This window comes from Musca autumnalis, unplaced genomic scaffold (assembly GCF_047663935.1).
Source record: "Musca autumnalis isolate F117 unplaced genomic scaffold, ASM4766393v1 scaffold_5, whole genome shotgun sequence".
NCBI classification, from domain to species: Eukaryota; Metazoa; Arthropoda; class Insecta; order Diptera; family Muscidae; genus Musca; species Musca autumnalis.
This window is the reverse complement of record NW_027412088.1, coordinates 209,993,654-210,021,389: the sequence shown is the minus strand read 5'-3', so window position 1 is coordinate 210,021,389 and position 27,736 is coordinate 209,993,654. Positions and strand designations below refer to the sequence as shown.

General features: G+C 35.8%; 5 protein-coding genes across 15 annotated transcripts in view; 2 read left to right on the top strand and 3 right to left on the bottom strand.

The window, feature by feature from the left end:
* The window catches only part of LOC141386472 (uncharacterized), a 43,848-nt gene extending 35,945 nt beyond the window's left edge, over window positions 1–7,903 (top strand). For all 11 annotated transcript variants that reach the window (XM_073955019.1, XM_073955013.1, XM_073955020.1 and 8 more), the window contains exons 3-9: window positions 402–598; window positions 1,811–1,987; window positions 2,958–6,218; window positions 6,277–6,592; window positions 6,647–6,777; window positions 6,840–7,007; window positions 7,085–7,903. In XM_073955019.1, coding sequence (XP_073811120.1) covers window positions 402–598; window positions 1,811–1,987; window positions 2,958–6,218; window positions 6,277–6,592; window positions 6,647–6,777; window positions 6,840–7,007; window positions 7,085–7,387 — 4,553 coding nt within the window. In that variant the 3' untranslated portion in view covers window positions 7,388–7,903. The remainder of the gene's footprint in view (window positions 1–401; window positions 599–1,810; window positions 1,988–2,957; window positions 6,219–6,276; window positions 6,593–6,646; window positions 6,778–6,839; window positions 7,008–7,084) is intronic.
* pcs (SH3 domain-binding protein parcas) overlaps window positions 1–27,736 on the top strand; it is a 549,277-nt gene that overhangs the window by 451,877 nt on the left and 69,664 nt on the right. The window lies entirely within an intron of this gene.
* LOC141386487 (inactive peptidyl-prolyl cis-trans isomerase shutdown-like) lies at window positions 11,239–15,915 on the bottom strand. Its single transcript, XM_073955057.1, has 2 exons — window positions 15,758–15,915; window positions 11,239–12,745 (listed from the first exon to the last, which is right to left on the bottom strand). The coding sequence occupies exons 1-2, from the start codon at window positions 15,805–15,807 to the stop codon at window positions 11,446–11,448; spliced, it is 1,350 nt and encodes a 449-aa protein (XP_073811158.1). The 5' UTR covers window positions 15,808–15,915; the 3' UTR covers window positions 11,239–11,445.
* Window positions 21,156–24,406, bottom strand: Hsdl2 (Hydroxysteroid dehydrogenase like 2). Its single transcript, XM_073955062.1, has 3 exons — window positions 24,331–24,406; window positions 23,867–24,273; window positions 21,156–22,354 (listed from the first exon to the last, which is right to left on the bottom strand). Exons 2-3 carry the CDS (start codon window positions 24,122–24,124, stop codon window positions 21,386–21,388), a joined length of 1,227 nt encoding a protein of 408 aa, XP_073811163.1. The 5' UTR covers window positions 24,125–24,273; window positions 24,331–24,406; the 3' UTR covers window positions 21,156–21,385.
* Window positions 24,626–26,047, bottom strand: Snap29 (Synaptosomal-associated protein 29kDa). The gene is made up of 3 exons (XM_073955067.1): window positions 25,758–26,047; window positions 25,540–25,700; window positions 24,626–25,394 (listed from the first exon to the last, which is right to left on the bottom strand). Exons 1-3 carry the CDS (start codon window positions 25,852–25,854, stop codon window positions 24,837–24,839), a joined length of 816 nt encoding a protein of 271 aa, XP_073811168.1. The 5' UTR covers window positions 25,855–26,047; the 3' UTR covers window positions 24,626–24,836.

Below are 27,736 nucleotides of genomic sequence, written 5' to 3'. Positions count from 1 at the left end.
TGGCTGAGAGTATATCTCTGTCGGCTCAGCTGACTGATACTTTCTTACTTGTTTTTAATTGGCTTAACTCTAATTTACAAAGGCGGAGTCTTGAAATTTTCTTGCAGTTTTTTTATTTTGAAGACAAATAATTTGAGTGTCTGCAGATGTTTTAAATTTTTTTCACTTACACCCAAATAAAGGACTACGTTATGTTTTATACAGTCTTCAAGCACGAAAATTATGCAAAAGAGCGTGTGCACATAATTAACTTGTTTTTTTTTTTTTGGTTAAAAATCATGATGATGTAAAGCTATTCAATATTGATTGCAAAATATATGGGAAATATATTCAAATGTGTTTGTTGTATGTATGATGTGATATTCACTAATAAAAACGATAATATTTTCTTTTAATTTCAGAATATTATTTGGCCAACACGAATTCACAAAATCGTTTTGTGCCCTCTTCACACTACCAAAATGGACGGCAATATAGAAGTGGTGCAGGTCAACCGGGCTCGTATCAGGAGCAAATTTTATTCATTGGCAATGAAGCTAAACCACAAAGTCAGCCGCTAACCTCGCCAGCGTTCTCGCCATTTAGTCCACAATATACGGTAAGATTGGAATATAATTTTGATACATCAGTAAACCATTAACTTGGGATTGAAATCGTATTTAAAAAAATAAATAAGTAAATAAGTAGTAAGATCGTTTTTATAATGGAAAATCAAGGGGACGGTGACCGCGACAAAGCCCAAAATTTTTAAATTTTAATTTTTTTTTTTAATTTAGAAATTACTAAGGTTCATAAGGGGAACCCAAACAACGGGCCAGCAACTAGGACCCAGCTAGTAATTATATAAAAATACACCGAGACCATATTAGGATGTGCAAAGAGGCAGTCTCAAGAACATATTTTTTAAATTCACATATAGTCTGTTCCAAATTGTAAGAATCTACTAATTTTTACTATTTTATATAATAAAGGAAAACTTATTATCGTAGTAAAAATTTGTAGATTTTTCGCAGGTTCTGGAATAGGAATATAATTTTTTTTTTCGTTTATAAATTTGAAAACTGTTACAAGTGAACTGTTTCCAAAGAAACCAGTGAAATCCTAAATATGAGAGAATAAAGTGCCCGTGTGGAAAGTGTTTGAAATATGTTTTGTAGAAGGTATAATTAAAAAATAACGCTGAAACAACATGTCCTGAAAATTGCTGAACACATTATTTCGAAGACTTTGCAAAAGGTTACATGACTCAACTCCCAATAGTTAAGCTGCTAATGACCAGAATTTCTGAAATTATGTAAATTTTTCTATATTTTATTGATTTTGATGCGCTAGATGCAGTTTTCCTGTTTTATCAGTTTGACACTTAAGTTATACTGTTTTAGGGCTACAATATTGGGGAAGACTACAAAACAAAATCCTTTGTAGTATGAAAATTTGAAACACACTCATTTAGTTAAGAAATACAATCAATTATAAAGTGAACATACCTTAACTATGATCTTAACGTATTGACCTCGATTCAATTAAAGTCCAAGGTGAGGAGACTTCAATGTCAAAATAACTATCGCCAATTCAAAATAATACATTTGGAATAACATTCGTTCCACACCTACAATAAAATAATCACGAGTAATAGAAGCAAACGGAATCGATTCTAGTATTGTTAAGAGTACTCGTAATGTATGTATGATACTTATGTAGAAATAAGCAACATTTGTTTGGAAACAAATTGATAAGTAATTTTAGCATTTATAAAAACTGTTTTTAATAAATAGCTAATGATGATAAATACATATGTATATGATTTTAGAATAATCGCAACAATGACTACTACGACATTTCTCCCAGACCATTTGGAGCCCCTGCAACAGGCAATTCATCGCCAGTACGTACGAAATCCTTCAAACCCAGTAATAGCTTTGTACCACAAAGAGCTAATGTTCCACATCAACAGACACAATTTGTACAGCAATTCAATGAACCAGTGGTAAGTATCCCGACTGAAAAACATTTTTCTACTTTATCCCGTAACCTTGTACGTTCATAAATTCGAATGATTAAAGGGCAACTCATTTTTTGTCGCTAATTTTCAAATACATACTGCATACTTGATGCACATCTCACTGAAGCTGTGTCTGGCTTAATCGAGCCAGCTACTTGGCATATTTTGTAATTTTTGTGTCTATGCAATGTCACTCCCATCATTGATTTCATCATCAGGTGGTGTATGTCGGTCGGTCTTACTTTAACTTCATGATATTTGTTGGAATTACAAATGAACTGTTTTTGTATTGAAAGCACCAATTAAATTAAAAGATACATACCTACTTCCCCACGCCACTGCCGACAAATACGCTACCACCTCCAATGTCTACGGCTTGAAATCATAAGAAAATAGTGCGAATACAAATGTGGAGTAGTGAGTGGTAAAGATACAGAAACACCAGCAAACACAATAACATTAATACCATGTACTCAACAACGTGGGACGTGGGAATTTTTGGGTTTTGTTCGAATGGAATAGAAGAAGAAAAAACAATAATTTCATAATATTGGAGCCATTGTTTGGTTACCATTCATTTTCGCAAATAAAATATACAAACAGAAATATACTTGAACACTTCTTCGCATGAAACCAGAGCAGTTTTCTTAAGAATGTCGAAATACTTCGGTTTGTGTTTCTGTGAATTCTCCACCTCCTGCCTTCCTCTTCGTTAGAGATTGAAACCACATGCATATCGAAACGGCATTGCATTTAATTTTATTGCAAAATTAAATATTTTTTTAGAATTCTTCATCATCGAAACCATAAATTCAATAGGTAAAGAACGGAAATGATTCACACCAATTGCCCATATTTTGGATGGATGCTACACTTAACATTTTTCTCATCTTTGTTTCAATTCCGCATCTTAGATAAAGAAGGTGTTCATCTGTTGACGTTTTCTTTATTTCAGGGAGACAAACAACCATCCAATCGTTTACCTTCGACAGGATTTGGCAGTTCAGCTGCACGTCCATTCGGCAGTGGAGGGTTTCAACCAAGTTCAAGTGCGAATCGCAACCGACCTGCTGTAGCCTCTCTACATGGTTCAGACAGTCCAGCTGGTCCGACATTATCGCAAAAATCGCCATTCCGCAACACAAGGACACGCTTTCAATCGAATACACCAAGTACGCCGACAACATCAACTGAGACCACTTCCACCAAGCGATACAATAGATTCGGTTCAAACAGAAACGCCTTTAAAGCATCGCCATCGCCGAGTAGTTTACGCTCCAACAATCCTGAACTGAGTAGGGTTGCGCAAAACAAGTTTACCAGCCGAAGACCTGCCTTCATTAGCCGGGAGGTAAATGAACCAATACAGAGTACTAAAATACAAAAACCATATTCACCGCCCAAACCTGGACGCGTTAAAATACCACTAAAAAGCCAAATACTGAAGCAACAAATTTCTCCTTCATCGACTCCCTTCAGGCCGGCATTGCCTCAAACTCAGTTTACTCGAAAGGAGAATGAAAGTGCAAGCTATGAGGACGAAGAAGAGTTGTCTGAAAATAATAAATCTACTACGACGGGTGAAGTGAAGGAACCACTGTTGGAGAAATTGCAGTTGCATGAAGCCGAAGCAGTTCCTGACACCAAGACTTCCAGTAATGATGTACCTAAGTCAGATAATGTAACTGAAGTTGCGGCAAATAAAAATGTCACTGGCAATGCATCCGAACAGGAAACACCACCAGAGTCCGACGAAGATTATGATAAGAATTATTCTGAAGAGTACGCTCAAAGCCAAGAATATGATGAAGATAGCAAGGAAGAAAATACCACATTGATTGATTCTGGGCTTGAGAATACAACCGTGAAGCCTTCGGAATCGGAAGAGGAATACCATGAGTTAGATGAAGACGAAATTCAGGCTACAGTAGTACCACTTGCTACCACTATGTCTACTCCGACCGTAGATATGGCTGTTACGACAACTACAACAACAGAACGTTCACATACTCTAGACGAAGAAAAGGTCGCTGCCACAACCGAAGAGATTGTCACAACTGAATCTGTAAGTGAAGAACAATTGGACGAAACAAGTGGTGAATACGACCAGGACGAATATGAAGAGAACGTTGAAGAAGAAAGTGGTGAAGCAGTAACTGAGCAGGAACACGTAGAGAATAGCGGTGAAACTCAAATGACAACAAGCACCACAACACCTGCAAGCACAGAAGAACCCGATATCGAGATTAGAGAAGTAATTTCAGTTGTCACAAGTAAAACAATTGTTAATGGAACGACCCTAATTATTCCACCTGTTACACCAAGGACTACTACACTACCAATGGAAGAAGAGGCTATATTTACAGAAACCAAATCATCACCAGCTTCGGAAGAAACCAACGAGGGAGAAATTGAAACGACAACGACACCAAATCCATCAACTCAAAAAGAAAATTCAGAGAATAACGCTACTGAAGGCTACGTCGTTGTTGCTTCCATCCAGACTAGCCGCAGCATTAATGGTGCCCGATTTTTGCCTTTCCCAGCCATTCAGCAGGAGGAGTCCAAGAAGTCTCTATCCGAGTTAGAACGAAATGCCAAGGCGAAAGCCAATAAAAAAGATCAGGATAATGTTTCCGAAGTTCCGAATGGCAGTGAAGAGTCTGAGCCAAGTACAACTGTTCGGGCTGAGCAGTCATCTGAAAATCCACCACCTTCGTCATCTTCGACCGAAAGCATAATTGACAAGTTAGATCGTGTTCAGTCAGAACTATCAAGTGGTCTCTTGGCTGGAAAGTACCCGATAATTAGCCAAATGGACGTTTCAACTCAACCGACCACATCGACTGCAGTCTCGAAATTTGCGCCCAACATTCGAAAATTCCAACCAAAAACAACATCGGCACCAAAAGTCAAGGTACACCATTTCGATGAAACTGAAATGGATGAACTGACAAGTTTACTTCCAGCAGGTTATAAAGGCAAAACCTCATTTAAGGACCGAAAAATTACAACCACTACCGAAAAGAGTCCCAACGAACAAGAAGAGCCTAAGAAGCCTGCACGTAACTCCACCATAAGCAGATCATATAAGAACACGGGGGTTGCAGTGCAAGATATTTCTTTGGCTGGGTTACTACCAAAGGGCTATAAATTACCAAGCACAACAGAAAAGGTGACTAATAGCTTGGACGACATACTCAGCAAAATTACATTCGACGATAACCTAGATAAGTTGCTACCAAAAGACTATAAGCCGAGTTCAACAACACCGAAGCCAGACGTAGCTTTGGTGGATGATATATCTAAATTTTTGCCACCGGGTTACAAATTGACAGAATCTACACCGGCATCATCAACCTCGGAGACCTCTACTGCAGGCACAATCACACCAGCAAATGAAAATAAAAAAGATACCGAAGCCAAAACTTTGCCTGTTCTGCCAATTGAGGAGGAAGACATTTCTAAATTCTTGCCCCCGGGATACAAGTTGAGGACAACTAAGAAACCCAAACCTATTAAAACTGATCCTGAGCCAGTAGACATATCTAAATTATTGCCAAAGGACTTCAAACCCATGGACACAAGCAGTAATGAATCTGACGACATATTGAAAAAGATTGAGTTTAAAGAAGTTGCTTCCCTTCTTCCACCCGACTTTAAGATAAACAGCAATACAAGCGAAACATCCACGTCCTTGTCGACTAGTACCAGTACCACTACTACGACAGAGAAAGACGTACCTTCGACTGAGAGTGGATCGGGTGGTGGATTGAAGGTTGTTTTCCCCAAAGGATTCCACAAACGTTTGGGCTCTCACAGATTAACTACCCCCAAAACTACCGATGTTAATGAAGGGTCCAATTCACCAGCTATCGTTATTAAGAAAGGTCCTCCAACTCGGGCTACAACTGAATTTACTGGGTGGCCGACTCCTTCAACCACACCAATTTCAATAGAAAAATTATTGGAACAAGCAAGAACTGCCACTGTCGACATTAGTGATATCTTGTCATCCACCACCACAACGACTACAACAACAACTACAACCACAACAACAACTACCACGCCGAAACCAACCAAACCCGGTTTTTGTACAACCGACTGTGACTTAGCGGCTACTATAAAAATAATTGATGGAGTTTCGTGGAAACCAGAACTATTGGACCACAACACAGTCGAATGGAAAACTCTTGCCCGAGATGTTGAGGCCCAAGTAAGTATAATTCGTACTATGTATCAACATCTTTTATATTTGTGTGTATTTTATTTAGTTAAATGAAGTGTACTCCACGGCTCCACAATTGAGTAAATGGTACAAAAAGGTTCGCATAGACAGCTTCAGCAAAGGAAGTGTTTTGGTTGACTACTATGTGGAACTGGCGAATATTACAGAGGACGTTAACACATTGGAAATCAAGCAGCTTTTCCATGACGCTTTGACGCCACAGACAATTGTCCCGCCCGAAATAGAGAATGAAACCGATAACGACGAAAACGACGACAATCAGTCGAAAGGAGAAAAACTAGTCAAACAATCATTTGTAATGGGCAAATACGTGATTGATCCAGTTGCCACCGATTTCTCAGGTAGAGCACTTCCACACATTTATAGAAGGCATTATATAATGTTCTCTTTTACAGTTATACCAAAATCACTAACACCTAATGTTGAATTTGCCGAGGAAGATTTGCTAATACCACAGTGGGCCATTGTGGTAATCGTTATAGGAGTGGGTTCTTTAGCATTTGTGGTTATTTTTGGCGTAACTGTGGTAAGTATGAAAGCGGCTTTAACCATAAACATTACCAAATATTTCCCCCGCCCAATTTGCAGCTACTCAATCGACAAAAAAGAGCAAAGAAGGCACCCATTCCCTTAACTAACGATATGATAAACGATCTGAAGGTCAATCATATGGGTGGTGTGGACAATTACGGAGTTGACGATTTCTATAATATAGATGATGCATGGAACGATACAAAACAACCTATTAAGCCAAAGGTATGTCTAATGTTTAACATCACAATATATGTAAAGGAACTGGAACAAATTTGCTTTGTTTTTTTTTCTCCAATTAGCGTTTCACAAATTCGTTGCACGACAGCAGTGGCTCCAATATTTATGACAGTTGGCGCTCAACCCGCCATGGTGACTATTATTACGATTCCCAGAATAATTACTCGCACAAAGGAGATTCATTGCAGCGATCTCTGAAGCATCAGCCTCATTCTCAATACTCCGCAAGTATACAGCACCAACAGCAAATGTATGGCCACCAGTTCCAGTATCCTGATGCATTTGCGGATGCCCATCAGATGTATACGTACAACAATCAAAATGGCAGATCGCGTTACCCGCGAGATTACGATCCCGATTTTTAGTTTCAATACCTAGAACTAGTTTAAATGTAAATAATAATGTTATATATAAAAATACCTATGTATGTATGTAAATCATGGGTTTTTAAAATACTCTACTCTAGACTATGTTTTTACCAAACGTGAATACTTTGTAGGCTTAAGTTCTCGTCTAATTTCATACTTATTTATTGGAATTTATACATTGGCCACTAAACCAACAAATTAAAACACAACAAAATGTGCCTTAATAATTGCTCACTTTCCGCTCTGTTATTTCCCTGTCCCGTGGAGTGGAATGGAAACTGTTTTTATAGTAAATACATATGTATATTATTCAAAAGTCAGTCATGTTTAATGTTTGTGTGTATGACAGTAGTTTGATCTAACTACTATTGCCTAAATTGTTTATGTAGGTATTATTGAAATTACTTTGAATTGTATGCAGTCAGTGTTTGAAGATTGCTCGAGGCACTTTTGTAAATTAGGCATTTGGCTCAAATTGGAAATTTTAAATAAAATACATATAATTTAACATTACTACTGCTCTTTGATTTTTTGGAACAAGTCGAGTTTGGAGTCTGGTCCCGGATCTTGTAGATATATATAGCACTGACAGCCCTTGGGTCCAGTGCATATTTCCCGAGAATTTAAGGCTTTTACAGCTTTACAATGATACCCATATTGCCTTCATCGGCTGTAAAAATATGAGAAATGCATTGGTATTTATACAAGGTGGCGCAAAAGTAATCTTCCTATCAGAAAATGCTATAATTTTTGCGATTGGCCCCTAATGTCAGTTCTGTTTTGACATTTGTGTAGTAAACACATGCGAAATACACGTTAATAAACAATGTTGCGCTACACTGCTCCAGAACGCGGAATATTGGTGACTATTTATTTGACCAATAATCGGTCGGTGACTTTGGCACAACGTGAATTTCGTCGCAGACGTTTAGCCGCTCGCCTCGAAGAGACTGGCACAACACGAGATGCTGCCAGGCATGGCAGACCCCGGAGTATCCGTTCTGCAGAGAATATTTCTGCTGTAGCCGAGGATGTCATGGAAGCGCCGTCGACATAGACCAGACGACGTGCCAAGCAAATGGGTATCAGTTGACGGTCTTTACAGCGAATTTTGGTACAAGATTTGAAGATGTTTCCGAACAAAGTCCAGACGGTGCATCAGCTGTTAGATGCTGACCGCCAATCGCGTCTAACATACGATCAAGCCATCCTTAATCACCACCAAGAGGAAGATGATTTTTCATCAAAAATAATCATGAGTGATGAGGCGCTCCAGACTTCTTTTTGTGGGGCTTTTTGAAGTCGCGGGTTTATGTCAACAATCCTCAGACTCTTTCAGCTCTTAAAGACAATATCCGCCAAGAATGTGAGGACCTATCGCCGGAAGTTTTGGCCAAAGTGATGGAAAATGCCATAAAAAGGGCTCAAATGAAAATAAACTGTGGCGGCCGCCATTTATCTGATATCATATTCTCGACTTGATGTGAAAAAAATTAAAAGACTAAATAAAAATAATCCACAAGAAGAATCAAACTTTTTCATTTCTTTTAAATGACAGCCAAAAAACATCGGAAGATTACTTTTGCGCCACATTTTAGAACTTTAAATTCCCATATTTCGGGAAGTTTGGACTTATGCAGGACAAAGTTTATATCGTTGTACTCAGAAGAACCCAGGTGCTATCTGCGATTTTCTCGCAAACTACAAGTGCTAGAAAAAAATCCGTTAAAGGCAAAATTGTGAGTTTAATGTAGATCTATCATCTCCCAAAAGTTTGCAGTTGTGTCATAGGTATGATAGAGGGCGTAGGTATGTTTTGTGACACCTTCTTTACCTTTTGTGATATTAAAAACATATACCGTTAGAAGACAACTACTGAAGAATATAAATCCCAATAACTCGCATGAAAAAAGCAATTACAAATGTCAATATATTATAATATAATTGTTCCACAAACATCGCAGATGGGAAAAGGGAGGCTTCTCTCAATATATTAATATATCAATATATTAATATTATGAAATATGTAAGGGGTGTGGCGCCTACGCCATGATAGGGGTGTGGTGGGTTAATGTTAGAAATTTGTCATGTTTAACTTAAATTCTATATGACATAGAGATACCACCTTATAATGTGAAGTTAAAGTCAAATATTATCCTAAACGTATTTTGTGTTAGTAATATTATGATTTTTTGTACCTAAATTCGAGGTACCTAGTTCAATTAAGTACTAGAATCTGGTTCTTATTGGGATTTTTAGAATCATTCTTGATTATTCAATAGAAAAAATGTTCCTTTTTCGCATAATGTTGATATTTAAGTAAGAAGTATGTTCCATATCGATGGCGAAGCTGCCCTATGGGTGGGGAGGCTTCGCCACTTTTTATACATTTTGTAAATTCTCAATAATAATATTTTAAAAACATAATTGTAACCATTTATATATCAAAGCTTATAGTCAAGATATGCTAATATTTTTACCAAAAATAATATTTGAAAAAAACTTTAAAGTTGTCGATATGAGAACATTTTGAAAAAAAAAAAACGTGGCGAAGGCGCCCCATCTTACCATATACACTGGTGTTCGAAATAATAGAGCCACAGAAGTTAAAACGCATTAACCGTTTCTAAAGCACACATGAAAAGTGTGTTAGTGCGCAATTTGCATTTTTTAGTGGAACATTAAAAAATTAAAAAATTCAGTCAGCATTTGTCCAATTAAGCAGGACGGGGCCTGTAAAGAACTGTGCGAAATAATAGAGCCACTTTAAGTAAATAAAACAATTTCTTAAGGAAATTTGACTTTGTAGCTTCTCTGCTCCAATAAACGAGTAAATAGTGGATTGTTATCAACTCTAACAGATCTTAGGTGTTCTTTAAGAACAGCCTAAAACAATTTATGTGTACATAAAGACAGAATATGGCTGAACCTTTTCCTTGACAGGTGGTATAACATTTATTTAATTTGAACGGACAGCTTCGTATATGATTTTCATTCACCACTGGTAGCCTTGACATTTAATAAAGCTAACCTCGATGTTTTATAAGGCAAGAAATACTCAACAATAAAGGTGGTAGCCACATATGGGTATCCTGCGAGAATTGTTGTAAACATACTCTGTCTTTGTGTTTAAGATTCGTGATTTCTGAGCCCATAAATTGTTTTAGGCTGTTTTTGCCACCGTGGTGCAATGGTATGCACGCCCGCCTTGCACGCAGAAGGTTGGTGGTTCGATTCCCCGGCCAGGCAACATCAAACATTTTTCAACGGTGGCAAAATACCCCTCAGTAATGTTGGCGACATTTCCTGAGTATTTCAGCCTTGTAAAACTTCTCTACAAGTGGTGTCTTTAGATACGCCGTTCGGACTCGACGATAAACAGTAGGTCCCATATCATTGAGCTAATATGAATCGGGGTGCACTCATTGATATGAGAGAAGTCTCCCTTGTCCCGTATGGGATGTTGTGGAACAATGTTTTTTTTTTTTTTTTTTTTTTTTTTTTTTTTTTTTTAAATAACACCTAAGATCTGTTAGAGTCGATAACAATTTACACTTTTATTGGAGCATAGGACCTACAAAGGGTAATATTCCTTTTCGTTTTCTATCTGTTGTTGTGGAATTGAGAACTTTTCGCTATTCGTTTTGTTCGCACTCACGAATGTATACAAAACTAAACTGCGAGTTCCGTCAACGTGGTTATGTTTCGTTTTGTATTGTTCGAAACGAAACCATTGGAAATGTTTCATAAAGTATTTTTACGTACGCTGATTATTTCGCACACCAGTGTACATCATAAAGATCCGGACAACCACTTAAATGACTCATTCATTGAAACAAGGGAAAAAATGTATTCAAAAATTATATAGTTATTGTATTTTTTAGGAGGAAATGAAAATATATTCATATCTTATGAAACTAATTACATTTATTTTTCATAAAAAAAAAATTAGAATCAATTATTTTAATTCATAGGCATAGGTTTATTTGATTGTTTTAATATTGGTTCAAATAACATTTCAAAAAGCTTAAAGATATCAATTTAGCGTTTTAAATTCATGTTTTCTTTGTTATTATGTATTGGGTACTATCCAATGTGTTCAGGGTTAGTTTTAAATCCAAGCGTTTCGCTAGATTATCAAGAGTTTCAATTTCCTTGGTAGTTAATCCTGAGGGCAGTTTGAGCTTTGTTTGATCGGTGTCGTCTTTGAAATTTGTCATTAGATTCAACATTTCTTGTTCTAGTTCATCAATGTCCGTGGTATTATTCGCTGGCTCATTGTCGACACTTTTAATTAAACCCATAGCCTTTGTCCACAATTTTTTCTCACTCTCCTTGTAGGATTTGTAACGTTCCTCAAGAAGTTTTAACTCTGCACTAATGTCTAAGTTGTGCGGCTCCATATGCTGAGCTTTAATCAGGAGACTACGAGCTTTTCCGTAATCACCCAACATAAGAAGTGCTCTACCTTCCTGAAATAAGGCTTTACACGAGGGTTTGTTGTTTGTTAGGTGCCGGATTTCTTTACACATTATACATGTTTTGGCCGGGGTATTCACTTTTATGTAGCATACAGCCAAATTTGTATACAGCTTGAGAAGAAATGCAGATTGCTCTTTTTCTTCTTCTTCACTGGTTAAACGACTAAATTTCAATAAGTCGAGTGCTTTTTCAAAAGCTCTGCATGCATTGCGATACATTCCCTGGGAGAAAAAGTCTAACCCTTTCAAATGTATTTCCTTTACTTTATCGATCACCACCGAATATTTGTCGCGATCCTCTTCTGGTATCTGTTGCTCGGCATCAATGTCACCAACCAAATTGTAGCCAACCAATTCAATAATAAACAAGCCATCAGCCTTTGGTTTTACACGTGGCGGGCATCCCATTTCTCGAAATAGTAAATTGTACGAAATCAGAAATTGAGCGCTTTCGCCTTTGTGCATGGTACAAACTGCATCCTCTAAACCTTGTAGAACTTCATTGCGCCCCGTGTAAAAGCTATAGGAAGAGCCTCTTAAAAAAGTTGAATCAAAAGGGGTACCTTCACCTTCCCAGTAGGCATTATAACGAATACATGCTCTGGCATTGACAGCCGGAACAACACCTTCGGTCTCGTCTCCAGCTTTTGTAATCTTCTTCCATATGTTCTCGTTCAATTGTTGCATGTGTTGTTTTAATTCTTCGAATGGTTTTGTCCAAGGTGAAACCAATAAAGAGTGATCAACACAATTCTTGGAATCATCTTCCTGCTCATCGTCCGATCCTAAGTTTAGTTCGTCGTATATATCATTTGTGAAACCTTCATCGAAATTCGCATTTATCTCAAAGTTGGTGCCACCGGTAATTAAATCACTGAAAACGAACAGTGTAATTTTTAAAACAAATGTATTGAGTTATTGAGTGGTATTGACCAACTGCACTTCGACGGGAATTCTATTCACAAATTAAACCTTAAAAAAGTAGAAGATACTACGTACAATTTTGCGTGTGTGTTCCCGTACACAAAAACTTTGAAAATTGTCCTAAATAAACAATTCCCGAGATATAGGCCTTCAATGATCCCAAAAAATCGCATAGCCGTGCAAGTCCTATATCCCGATCCAAAGCCCGGCTATTGGGGCCAGTTTATAATTTATAAGAAAATTTCGTTCGCTTAGCCGTCTTTAGCACCTGCTCACAGGTGAAAATCTTAAGCTCTGTTCCTTTACATGCAAAAATCTTTCAAGTTTCGAGAAGCATTTCTTTACGTCCGACACCATACAATGCCGATTTTACCATTTTCAAAAGAAAAGAAACAAACCATACGTTGGAAAAATATTACCAATAATATGAAATTTTTAGGCTTGAGCAGTTTCTTTGAAATTGTTACCACTGATTTTATGGAACAAGAAGGGTACAAAAGCGCACCCCCTACTTTTTTTAAAATTTTTACCACAGGTAGGTCTCGTTGTCCTTAACACAAAAATATATATATCATCTCTGGAAAGTCCATAATACACGAGATATAGGCCTTTAAATTTCTAAATTATCTTTTAAATTATAATTTTCTTTCGCAATAGCCGGCCTTCGGCCGGGTATTTATCACTTTCTCCTATGGACAAGTGCAAATCTCGGGAAAGGGAAGAAAATTTTCTTTTAAATTATAATTTTTTCTTTAAATAACGTGAATATTTATCTATCTAGATTGATACCTCTAGAAACTTCATAATATAAATCAATGTTTTGGCAAAACCCCATATAATGATGTCTCCAAACTTAAGATATAAAATTTCTATAGTTATTAATAATAAACCTTGAGACCCACATAGAATGGTCGGTACACGTCCAGGTTTTGATGTAGCCTCCATAAGACGGTGCCAACCGATTCAATTAAAATGGCTATAATTTGGTTTGTTAGTCTCGGTTGGGGTCGTAAATTTTCCTGCAGAGATTTGTCGTTATAGGTTCACGTTTTGATATAGCTCCCATAAAATTATGTTTTCAAAAATCGGACACAATCGCGGTATTCTCATTCCAACTTCATTGGATAACCCTATTTTAGACATTTTGAATACCTATGTACGATTTCCCAATCGATTTTTTGGAATTTCGATCTAGTGATATCTCAAGTTATCGGGATTTTACTGAAATCCAAAATGTGAAGTTTATCGCGCTATCCCACTTATTGAAGCCAGTGTTTATAGCGTTTTTGTAGTCACACTTAAATTAGGTATATTATGTATATTATCTGAAATAATACATTTTTGAAAATTTTATTTTGACCGCGATTTTTCACTTCAGCGATGACCATTCAGGGTCAAGACAGTAAATACCATAGCATTGTAAATAATTTTTAAACAATAGGGTAAGTGCACCTAATGTCGGCATGTACCAGTAGTCGGCACCTTTTGAATTTGAACTGAAATAACTGAAAGTTAAGAAAACAAAATAGGAAAATAATCTTAAAAATACTTTAACAATATTGTCAGCTAACTTTATATAAAATTTCATTGAGCTAGGACCAATTTTTATATCGAAATTAAAGTTTTTGTCAGTGAAGGGTTTTCACCACAACCGAAAATGTATGTTTCTTAAGAAAAATATTGTGGAGATGTTATCCTTATAAGCTCTGTAATTATATTAAAATGAAGAAATTTTCCACAACATTTTTGTTATATAGGTAGAGAACAGTTAAAAGAACACTTTTGAAAAAGAAATTTTTAAAAAATATTTATAATTGTGCAATTTTTGCTGATGCCGACTTTAGGGACAAAAAAATATAAAATTCGCATGAAGTCGGCATGGGGTTATAAACATTGGTTTTTATCGATTACTTTTTGCTAAAAATTATAAAAAATACTAAAGAAATACTTTAAGGCTAATTAATAAAAAAATTGTTTCAATTTGAAAGGAACTTTAGCGATTTAAAACAATATTAGCCATGATTTGTGAAGTACGTACGTTGTGGTGTGCCGACAACTGGGTCATATCATGCCGGCTATTGGTACGACCTAATTTATTTAAAAAATATGTTTAAATTTCCTTATTTTTTGAAGTAAAATCAATGGAAATGTATATAATAAACTTGAAATGTATAAATAACAAATGCTTAAGCTATTGTTCTTTCAAATATTTAAGAAAAAATATAAAGTATGAATTTTTTCTTTATTTAAATATAACATGCCGACTACTGGATCATATCATGCCGACTATTGGGTAATGGTGCCGACTACTGGTTAAAAAACAGTATTTCACTAAAATTGTAATTTTTGCATGTTGAACAGAAATAATCAAAAAATTTGTTTATATAATCTAAAACTACACAAAATAACGAATCATAACAACTTAAATTCAATTTGATTGGACATTTAGACTCGGAATTACATACGGCTAAAGATACGAGAATCCTTAAAGTGCCGACTACTGGTGCACTTACCCTACGGTCAAAAATATCTTGGATTTCACGTTTTCTTAAAAAAGTTTGTGGGGGAGGACTTAGTCACTACACTGTTTAAAAAATAGCTTACGACCTATTCTCAGACCTAAAACTCCACATACAAAATATCATCAAATTCGGTCCAGCCGATTCGGCCTTCGGCTACATATTTTGGAACTTTAGACGCCTATATCTCGGGAAGTATGGACTTCCCAGAGATGGTATATATGTAATAGGGTTCAGGACGAAACCTAGCTGTGGTAGAAATTTCAAAAAATCGGATCTTATGCCATAACATTTTATTTTTGTTGTAGTGTAAGGGTTTAGGCCTAGTGCGGAGAAAGGCATTTCTTATTTATTGAGTATCAAAAAAATCCCGCCAATAGAATGTATGTATAATTAGAAGTACCCTTGCAGTTGGATCAATAAAACAATATTTTTGTACTTACTTGATCGATAATGGGTCTTTCAAGAAATTACAAACGCCAGCGTCCTCCATTTCTATAGTAATTTGAAATTCGCACAAGAAACAAAATAATAATTCCTTAAACCTCAAATTTCAGCTACTAGTTCAAAGATTCAGTGAAATGAACTAAACGAACCGCATCTAATTTGCTGTTTTCTTCAGGGTTGTATTACACAGACAGTAGGGTTAACACATTTTCGAAATTTTTTGTAAAAATTGGTCTGTTCCAGTACTGCAAGAATCTACTAATTTTTACAAATTTTTTATCAGGGCAATCATGAATAAAAATTCCGTGCTGAATTTGTTACCTTTATGCTATGTTTACATTTACGAAATCCACTCGATTTCATCTGTCAAATCCATAGGTTAAACGTCAAATGAAATCCAATGGATTCCAGATGAGATTTCATTTGACGTTTGAGCTATGGAATTGACAGTTGAAATCGAGTGGATTTCGTAAATGTAAACTTAGCATTAGCTAAAGAAATGTTTTTACACTATATGGAGCTTTAAGTTCCATATGTTTTTGTTATACGGGATAGCTATGCAGGTACATCTGCCATTATTATTACGCTGCAGTTACACATGCCAGTAAATTGGTGCCAATTGAGTACATATATTATATTCGAAAATGTCGAAAAAGTGCTCGACTGGCATGTAGATTTCTTGTGCGTTTACACATGCCAGTGCAAGTTCAATTTTAAAATTATTTTAAGCCGTATATTACCCCGGTTACAATATTGAAGGTTAACCCACTGGGTTTAATAGATCCAGTGGGTTAATCTTTGCTGGATACACTTAGCTTTTCGAGGATATAAACTGTCAGCTGTTGTTTGTTTACGTATACATAAAAAATAACTAATAAAGTCGTGTTTTACACTTTTAGGATTTCTCGTATGAGATATCGTCCCCTCTTTGGTCATATTCGATTATTTTACATGCAGCGATACATTTTTTGTAACTCGGTATCAAGCGTACTTTTTGTTAAAAAGTGTATAATGTAAAAAAAAATAAATAATTTTATGATTTTTGGGAAAGCCGAGAAGTGAGCATTATTCTCATTAACATGAGAATACTCGATGCTTAAAGAGTTCAGGTTCTCACTAAAAAATCGTCATTTCAAAAACTGAAAAGCCAATTGATAATTCCCTTCGCCGGGATGAAATCATGATATTGGTAGCGATCAGTAAATTTTGCAAGCTGTCAGTGCGTTTTGTAAACATTTTTCTCTGCAAAGAGGAAAGTGATGAAGTTAAGCCAATGGGGGAAACTCCAGGCTTAAACAATCATATGATTGAATCTTTAACTAAAACAAAACAAACATTTTCAAATAACTTTAGATTTATTAACTCCATAAAATCTCATGCGATCAATCGTTAATGGGATTTCTACACGGTATGTTTTTTACATATTCATGCATAGCATTTGTAATTCCTTCTGCACGGTACTTTTTGAGTAGAGTTGGATTTTTTTGCACAAATACCGAATACAACACTGTATTTTGGTGGATTTGTGCCGGATTTAAAATAATGCCTGATTTAGACTATGCTGGATTAAGCAAATCCAGTGGATTTAAGTTGTCATTTTCATACAACATATGTCAAATAAAACCAGATAATTGCTAAATCTAGCGTAGTCTAAATGGACTTTAAACCCAGCCGTGAGAGGATTTAATTTTTGTATGGCAAATCTGGTCAGATTTGACCAGATTAAGCAATAAATCCTCATGAAGTGGGTTAACCCGGCAAAAAGCTGTAGTGTAACCGTGCTTTATAACACACAAAAGCTGTGTTCCAGAACTAAAAAGTTTTTACAATTTTTACGACTTTTATACATTTTACTCGAAAAAGCGTTCCCGTACACAAAAAAGTTGTAAAATGTTCACTTCTCTTTAAACAAAAATGGCGCTGAATGACGCTCTCTTTAAAAACTTTTTACACGACAAATTTGGGCGAGTAAAAAAATAGTAACATGGTTGCCGGCGTTTGATTGGCTGATACGCCGACTTTGACATTTGTTCCAGTTTCTTTGACGTATTTTCCATTTTTCCGTTCCCGAACTATTTCAAAAAACTTGTGTGTGGGAACAAATTTTTTGCAGTTCTCTCTTTTACGAGTTTTACCATTAAAAACTACGGGAACGAAGCTAAAATTGCATTATATTTCTGAATTAAAACACAATTCACAATATATTTTATTATTTTTATTTTATTTCGTTTTAAAAAGATTGTTTTCAATCGTAAAGCCCCGGTCCACACTAGCGTGAATTTCATTAAAAAATTTCATGAAATTAGGTGTTCTTAAATCGAATTCCCCACTACAGCAATTTTATGATTTTACTCTACTATGGACGTCGATCTAGAGACGCATAATTTCATATCAAAATTTCAGTGAAATTACTGTAGTGTGGCCCGGGACAAACATAATGAATCTGGTATTGCCGTCTTTTCAATATTGTATAATCCCAGAGGGGAAATTATTTGTCAACCTATATTTTCATGAAAAACGTCAAAATTATGCTTTATTTACCACTAATAGATTGCAGCTACCGAGATGTATTATTTGTATTTCATAACCTTTTTGAAAATATGCATTAAATCTTAGCATTCTTAATGCCCGCAATTTCTACGAGTTCATAGATATCCCCCGTGTAAGTCACCGGGTCGAAAACGGACGTGTTACTTACACCAAGGATTTTGCCTGGTTGATCGTTGCCAATGTGTTATACATTTTAAAGCACTTATATGTGGCAATGTTTTTACGAAATCATGAATGAAAGTCACCAATGTTACCACAAGTTTTCAAAATTTACACGCCTCGGTAAATACCAAACGCATAGGTAAAGATAACTAATAGGTAGCTACCTACCCGGTTACCTAGGGCTAGAAATTACGGGCATAAAAGAAACAAAAATGTACATGGATTCAAAAATAGTCTCGGCAACTCTTTTTTCATTTTCGACATATCACTGGCAGCCAATTCAAAATTTTGCTGGCATGAAAAATGTAGTGCCAGTGGAGTCGACAATTCCAAATATGTAATTGTGGTAGTAAAATATTGTGTATGTATTGAATTTTTCGAACTGTCACTGGCATGTGTAAACGCTGGGTAAGTGTAATGGTATTTTTCGAACTGTCACTTGCATGTGTAAACGGGGGGTAAATGTAAAACACCACATTGTCCGGATATTCGGTTACTTTTGACTTCCACTAATCGGTAGAGTTGGGCAATCTAGTTCCCGGAGCGGATCGATCTTTCTAGTTCCTTTTCCCAAAAGGAACTAGTTCCTCAATATAGTTCCCTAGTTCCGAGAGCGATATAGTTCAATGAGTCTTTCTCTTTCATAGTTCTTGCTGTCTCCTTCGTTCCAAATAGTTCCACGATATAGTTCCATGAATCTTTCTGAATTATCGTTTGGCGGAATTGACATAATAATAATAAATGAATTGCAGCGATGTAACGCGTATCTGAAAACTTAACACAACGAAAAAAGATCCACGTAGGTGATGATTAAAGGAACGAGATGGACAAAAGGAACTATATATGCTAAAGGAACTATATAAAAGCAAGAGCCGGATATAGTTCCAATAGTTCCTTATTCGGAATAGTTCCTTGGAACTAGTTCGTTCCGGAACTACACAACTCTACTAATCGGTTTTATTGGTATTCAAATAACAGCCCAAAATACGTTAAAACCATCGCAATATTTTTCATTCTAACCAAAATTTTACGGAAATTGGCGAAGTTTTGATTTTCTTGATGCACGAACTGTAATCGCGAAGTAATTAGCGAAGTTAGTGACGTCGTCGATTTTAATATTTCCATTTCCTTGTGACAAAAATTCGAAATAAAGACATTCAAGTGAATTCTTCAAGTGGTAAGTTATATCTGTTGTTTTCTAAAATGTTGATGCATAGAGAGTCGGAATCCCATATTTCGTCGGTGGTTAATCCGTAAATCCCCTCAGCAATGTGCTAGATTCCGAATATATCGGCTATAAAACTGTTATTTATTGCGTGCGGTCTGATTCTAAAACTCCCTCTTACCTCAAAACGTGAAATTGCGGCGGTTCATGAGAGTTACCACTGGTAACATACCAGCAACGCCAGCAAATTCCATGAGCAGATACATAATTGCACAAAGAAGAAAAATGGGAACTGTTGACATCCTGTGGCGAGGAACCCTTGGCGAAAAATGCAAAACTTTCTCCCCCGAAATGAGAATAAGCCAGGCTATTAAAAAAAAAAAACAAAAGAAAATTGCTACAGCCACCGCAATAAAAAGCCACAAATCTTCCAAAAAATAAATAATTATTAGTAATTTAACTTCATCGTGATCATAGTCGTGATCTGTTCGGGGTTATGTTTATTATGTTTACCATCGTCATTATGATCATGGTGATTCGTATTCATGATGATGGTCGTGGCGTGTGGAAGAAAACGATTGTTACTTGAAAATGCTGATCTAAAAATATATTTAAAGGATACACTTTACCTCATCGCTGGGACCTAATTTATTTTTCAGCTCTTCATTTTCATGAGAAAGTCGTATAATTTTCTCATCCTTGAGATGTCAGCAGTGCGTGTGCATCAGGGGTTGCTCTGGACTCGTCTATGTGAGGACTATTGAACACAGTCTCCCGCAGTCCCCGCATCAGCTATCGCGCACGCAGTATACAATTAAACGGCAACGAACAGACACCGAGGTAAGATCGAGGAAATAGTCACTTTATGAGTCGGCGGTGCAGGAAAGTGCAATGTAGTGAGGAAAAATCGCACCATTCTGTTCAATAGGTAGTCCAGTCAAAATATACATGCGTAAAAGTGGCAAATAGGTAAAATTCCCAAAGGTGGAGAGGCAGGGTTTGCCATTAGAAGTAATGTCCATTGGTGCAAAAGGTAATTTTTTAGAGAGTTTATTCAATTTTATATTTTTCTCAAAAAGCGGCAAGTCCTATCAAAAGCCGACTAAAGTAAAAGTTGTAGATTTAAAAATTGTCTACAAGAGTGGTCCCTAAGATTCTTAAAAAGGAATCACCATTCCTGAGAAATATCGTTCTAATTTTAAGCCGCGTAAATACATTAAGATGCAAAACGTTTGTGCCATACGATAGTTATTTTTATAAGTTTTCAAACGATACCCACTTTGTAGTAATCGCCGATTACTAATCGGTTCAGTAGAACCGTGTCTAACCCGACTTTCGGGTCAAATAATCTGATATCCGGATCAGCCCGCTAAAAATTATACATTTCCATAATCAGCGCAATAAACCCTGCCTCTGGCGTTATAATTGCTGCAAAAATCAAAGACTACGTTGACCACTACTGCTGTTTAATTTTCAAACAGTGTGGATTTCATTTCTGGTGAATAAAGAAATTAACGTTGTTTTGTTTTCAATGTATTTTCGGCAGTCATTCGTATCTTATATTGTAATAAAGTATATTATTAGATATAATAGAATGCATCTGATTGTGTTCCAGAAATGACATGAAAAATATAAAATAATAGGTATAAATTAACAAATCTAAAACATGTGTAGATACATATGTATATATAGATATTAAAGGCAAATGCGCGCTTTTAACAAATATCTGTTTTAAAGACATCCATTTTTATAGCCTTGATTTTAAAGACTTCATAAGTTTTTCCAATTTCATGGCTTTCTGTAGATCTCCACTTATTTTCAACTTTCCACTCATGAAGGCTGGAGCTGCTTTCAATCTTCCCTCAAACATATCAGTGAAATTTTTCGATTTCATTGTCAAAACTGCATCTGGTTGCACTGGAGCAGAACCACGACCGCAAGATCCTGATCCATTCTTCAGGTCTAAGAACCATGTACCCTTCTCATCGCCAGTAATATTAAACTCGTATACAGCCTGTACCTTTCCAACTATTTCCGGAGATATAAAAGTTTGTATTTTATTGAAAAGATTGGGAATTGCACCAGATTCAACTTGTTTGTCGGTGGTAGGTGTGTCTATCGCAACAGTCTCATTAGCATCCAAAAAGAAATCAGGCATTAGTTTATCAGCATATTCAGGATTACAGGCATATTGTTTGAGGTCTGTTATGCCGTTTGCTTGAATAACTTCATCGTCAATATAAAAGCGTCCTGTTTCATTATTACGAGGCTCCTTGATTAATATTGCGTAAGCTGCATCTGACATGATTTCGGGTTTACGAGAGAATTGTGCGCTGTCAGGGCCTGTTAACATTTCAATTGCCGCCGTGTGTATGGCTGTGCGAGGCCACAGTGCATTAACAGAGATACCCTTATCCCGAAACTCTTCAGCCATTCCCAAAACGCACATTGACATTCCATACTTGGCCATTGTGTAGGCAACATGTGGAGCAAACCAAGTTGGGTTCAGATTCAATGGTGGTGAGATGTTTAGAATATGGGCATGGTTGGATTTCAACAAATATGGAAGACACTCCTTCGAGGCCAAAAATGTACCACGTGTATTAATCTGGTGCATTAGATCATACCTTTTCATCTCCGTGTTCAGTGTTGGCGTCAATGAAATTGCACTTGCATTATTTACCAATATATCTATCCCGCCGAACTTGGCAACGGCCTGAAAAATGTTTTCAAAAATATATTAAAGATCACATTTAATGACTTGCATATACAGTTAGTCAACTAATTATTGCAAAACCAAAATTATTACAAAATTTAAAATAAAACAACGTTTTATTGGTATAAATATATATAATTATTAATATTTTTGTTGAAAGTTTATGTCCTGTTTCTCTAAGACGATGCAAATTCAAATTCGTTCGAATTAATACTAAATTCGTGTTGTTGTAGGAAATGTATGTTTGATTGAAAATAAAAAAAGTTCAAATATTTTTTTAAAATAATAGAAGTTTGGTAGTAGTTCGAACGAATGTGTATTCGAATCGTCTTAGTGAAACAGGCCATTAATTCTTTCACATGTTTATTAATAAAAAAAGTAGCTAAATTTCACTAAAAATTTTCTTAAAATTAAGAAAAAGGAGAAAAACTTATTATTTACACTGTCAACTAAAGAATTGCAAAATTCAAAACTTTTCAGTTTTTCACTGTAATTTTCGATAAGTTGGTTCTAATATTTCTTATGCATCCATAACTGCTTGTAAACGTCTCTAAATTTAAGAAATGAGTTTCGGAATGCCATATTCCAATGGTATTTTTTGCCATTCTTTTTTAATGCATTTTATTTAGTCCCTCCTGTTAGTGGTCGACCTATTTCCGACTTTTTTCTTCAGGTGTACCCACGAATTGTCGATGGGGTTAATATCTAGACTTTGGACTGTGACTTTGATGCAGTTGCATAACAACCAGGTCCTACATAAATAAGATTTATGCTTAGGGCGTTGTCTTGGTAGTACTTATATTGCAATTTGTTTGAATTTTCAGGAACAACAGACCCACATTTCTTGACGCTGTTGGTTATATAATTTTTTTAAAACATCTAAATAAACCTCCTCTGTCATTGTTTCCTCCATCATCTGGATGTTTCCAACGTCACTGATTCATATACAACCCTAGTGACAGTATTCTGAACTTTACGGTATGTATTAAATTTTGCCTTTCCATGGCTGTAAAGGGTTTTCGCAATACTTTTTGTGTGTAGTACAAAATATTTTAGTCTCATCAGAAAAAATAACGTCATCCCAATACTAAAGGTGGCGTGAAAAGTTGTCTGTAACAAGTGGGAATAGTTTCTATATATTGTGCTTGGAGGGCAATGGTTTTTACCTAGTCACTCGTGATGAGTTTGTTATTATGTAGCACTTTTCTGACATTTCCATTTGGCACACTTACTCCAAAATCTTTCTTAAAACATACCTACCACGATTTTTTTGCACATTCATTTTGCAATTATTTAGTTGACACCACAAACACCAGGTACCTATCCTTTTTGCCCATTGTCTTGATGTTATCATTAACAGGTAAATCAACAGATATGTACAAAAAAAAACCCAATATTATTGAAAGAATTTCTTGTAGTAATTCCTAATTAAAAATATAACTTTAACAAATTCATTGTTTGCAATAATATAGTTGACTAACTGTACATGTATGTATGTATGTCGTTGGTTACCTCTTCAACGGCACTCCGAACTTGATGTTCATCTCGGACGTCTACTATACAGGGATGGGCTTTACCGCCGGCTTTCTCAATTTCTTCAGCTGCACTGTAAATTGTTCCTGGTAATTTGGGATGTGGTTCTGCAGTTTTTGCTGCTACGACAATATTTGCCCCATCTCGAGCCGCCTTTAAAGCTATGGCTTTTCCTATTCCTCTGGATGCTCCAGTTATAAATAGGGTCCGTCCAGCCAATTTTCCCGTATTAATCATATTCTGTTTGAAAAAATCACCTTCGAAACGTATCGCGCAACAAATCAAAACTAACAACAGAGAAATTAAATTGTGAAAGTCCAAATTCCATTAAACACACACATAAACATTGCCATAAAGCTGCCACATTGTACGGATGTTGTGATTACCTGTAAAGATTTACACACTCTAATGTTAAGTAAATTGGGTAACCCTGCGATACGTACTTTTATTGCGTATGTTTAACGTAAACCTTTTACAGCCCAGCAAAATGTTTGCCTCCAAAGATGCTGTTAAATCATACATATGCATCAAATTATGCATTTTCACTCATGATTTTAACAAGAGAAAAATGCACTCCATTAGCACTGCATTTTAACTAACCCTTCGGCACTGCATTTTAACTATCCCTTTGGAATCGCAATGTGATTCATTGGATCGCACCCAAATGCTGTTAAAATGTAAAGAATTGGAGTGCCTTTTTCACGACTCCGTTTGAACTGGAACAAAACATGCCGTGAATTTATTTTGCTGGGTACATATGTATTTTTATAGTTCTTTTTTATTTCAAAATGTTTATTCAATATACATATAAGCAAAACAAACACTTTATTACACTTCGAATACAGTTGGTGGTTTACTAGTGATATTTTAGCAAATTTTATTGAAGCGGTGGTACCTTAATTTTAAATATGTATTACTAATTACTAATTTGAACAACTTGCTGGGGCTACTACTTCTTGCCCAGGAGCTTCGAGATGTCTTTGTTCTGTCGCGACAATTTTATATCGACGTCTTCTATTTTATATGTCATATTATCTAGTAAATCATTCTGAGACTCAATTTCCGAACCTAATTCTGTTGCCAGACCTTTCAGTCGGGATAAATTATCGCTCATTTCATTTAAATTGGCTTCCAATTGCAGTTCGAATGGATTGTTGCGTCTTTCCTGTTGAGCTTGCATCATATTTTGTTGACTTGAACTGTCCCCACGTATACGTGAAATGGGGTGCTGGTCATACTTGTTAGATGGCGAGGTTAATGGCTTTACTCTTTCAGTAGATGTGTTGGCTTCATTAACATTAGTTGACAATTTTCGTTCGTTATTAGTGGGCACTACAGTTTCTCTAGTTCCAAATAAATGATTCTTTATGCTTCCGAAAACACTTTTTATGCTGTTCAGATGACGTTGACTATATCTCAAGGAGGCGTTAATGTCATCCAAATTTTTGTTTGTTCTCTCTAGTTGTTCTCGTTGTTTTGCCAATTCAACAGCTGTGGAAATTCCAACCTGCAGAAAAATAATGTACAAGTGTTTGTTAGTAACGTTGATTAATTAATGCGTAATTCAATTGTGGGGCGGATGGATGTATGAATTGTATCAATGTATTTGTATTTAGTTACATCGTATTAGATATATTAGTTACAAAACTTACCTGTTCAGTGTCATAGAGCAAACCCAAGGATCTCTGGGTAGACTGTAGACTTCTTTCCTCAATCTCGCGACGTTTTTGCTGGTAAGATTGTAGACGTTTGTCTTCATAACTAGGGCTACGACTGATTCCGCTATCAATAGAATTATCTCCTGCAGGAATATCTATAAATATTTAGTTTGTTAGAGCTGAGGATAACATAAATACCCACAAATAATTACCAACGTTTCCATTATTTGGTTTTCTCAAAAATACATTGTCATCTACATCTTCAAATGCGAAATGGTTATTTACGGGCTGAATGTAATTATCAGCCATAATTTTAATATGTAATTTATTTACTTTACAGAAAGCTTAATATACCAAATTACAAACTTAAAGTAAATTGTTGGTGAAGCAGTTGAAAATCACGAATATTCCAAATATTTTCTGATAAAAATACAAAGTGAAAAGAAAAAGCTCTTTGTGTTGATTAATTTGTCTTCTTCTTTCTATTGAAGTTATGCAAAGCGAATGATTGACATGGTATACTAGTCAATAGGTCTGTTCGATAACCCAAAAGTTTGTACAAACTTTTACAAAATGCTGTTCGATAACAAAATGGTTCAGTAAAAGAGAAATAGTTGCAAGTACTTGCAAATATTTTTACTTGCGAAGTTATATAACTACAAGGTGGGTCCGGACAATTTTTGGGATAAAGAAAATTGCATTATTGTGTGAAAGTAATGGCTCTGTTCCTTTACGTGCAAGAATCTTCAAGTTTTACCACTTTTTACTCGAAAAGCGTTCCTTTACTTTTGACACCATACAATTCATATGGGAACAGATCACAACTTTTGCCGGTTTTACCATTTTCAAAAGTAAAGGAACATACCAAATTGTATGGAATTGCAGTAGTGTTTCATGCATGACTACAAAGCAACTGACGTTTCGGAAGTCAGCCGTTTAGGAAATCCCCTCGATTTCAACTGTCAATCCCATTACTTAAACGTTAAATGAAATCCAATTGATGAGTTTTCATTTGACGTATACGCAAAGGAATTGACAGTTGAAATCATGGCGGAATAAAAAGGTCTAACGCCAAAAATAGCTGATCATGATACTAGTTGTCAAAATGCATTATTGTGAATAAAATATCATACAAAAAGAAAACAAGCAATTCACACCAATGCATTATTGTGACCAAATTTGACGTTTGGTATGATTTGATCATGGCAGAACTACCAGGTAGTGGTATCACACCAGCTGATCGAATATGAAAAGTCAAATCCCTTTATAAAAAAATTATTTTTGTTGTAATTTCCCTCACAACATAAAGAAAGTTTTGACATAACATATTCAAAATTTTACGATGTCACTACCTGGGTAATTGTGCCATGGATTTGATGTAACACCTACTTATTTCACCATGGTTGAAATCGAGTGGATTTCGTAAATGTAAACCAAGCTTTAGGCTTTATGGATGACTTCCGTATCGTCAGTTGCATTGTTTTGTTTAACTTGTTTACATTGTTCCTTTTGACGATATACGTGTTAAATTGCTAAGCTATTTATTCGGATGAAACACAATAGGGGGTTATTCTGAACGAAAATTGCCCTTGAGTTTTGTCTTTCCACCGTTTCAACTTAAGGTCCATATGTCTTTGGCCGGATCTACATTCTCATATAGGAATGTGCATATCCTTAAGGACAACCCCTAGAAGAGAAGTAGCAGATTACAATTTCTCCGTCTTTACCTTCTTTAGTCTATGGTAAATATTTTCTTTTGTCTTGTCTTTGACCATTCAGTCTATGATGAGCTAGTAAACATTTTACATCAATTGAACACTCATTTCGACCTGTACATTGATTTCATGAAAAGGCTATAATGTGCCCCCATACAAACTCACATGTATATAAAGACCACAGTGGTAACACCGATCACTGCATTTCATTTTAGATTGTATGCATTGTTATATATCTTCGACATCCATTTAAATTGCGGTTTGAGACCATCTTATTTCTTTACACTTCTTAGGAGCATGGGGCTTAGACAAAGCATCGTCATTTTGGTTGCTATTGCTTTCGCATTTTTCTCTTAGATCTTGGATTATTGTTCAGTCGCCGTTCCAAATGTTTTGACTGTGACCCTTATGTAACAAAACAAAGACAATGTTTACCAAAACTCTTACTGTTCATGTACAAAAGGACGAGATAGTGG

Excerpts from the sequence above, each read along its gene's own strand:
- LOC141386487 (XM_073955057.1), bottom strand. The coding sequence starts at position 15,807 with ATGGAGGACGCTGGCGTTTGTAATTTCTTGAAAGACCCATTATCGATC. Across the intron at positions 12,746-15,757 it reads AAAGACCCATTATCGATCAA|TGATTTAATTACCGGTGGCA; the intron begins GTAAGTACAAAA and ends GTTCGTTTTCAG.
- Hsdl2 (XM_073955062.1), bottom strand. The coding sequence starts at position 24,124 with ATGATTAATACGGGAAAATTGGCTGGACGGACCCTATTTATAACTGGA. Across the intron at positions 22,355-23,866 it reads TTCGGAGTGCCGTTGAAGAG|GCCGTTGCCAAGTTCGGCGG; the intron begins GTAACCAACGAC and ends AACATTTTTCAG.
- Snap29 (XM_073955067.1), bottom strand. The coding sequence starts at position 25,854 with ATGGCTGATAATTACATTCAGCCCGTAAATAACCATTTCGCATTTGAA. Across the intron at positions 25,701-25,757 it reads ACCAAATAATGGAAACGTTG|ATATTCCTGCAGGAGATAAT; the intron begins GTAATTATTTGT and ends AAATATTTATAG. Across the intron at positions 25,395-25,539 it reads TGCTCTATGACACTGAACAG|GTTGGAATTTCCACAGCTGT; the intron begins GTAAGTTTTGTA and ends ATTTTTCTGCAG.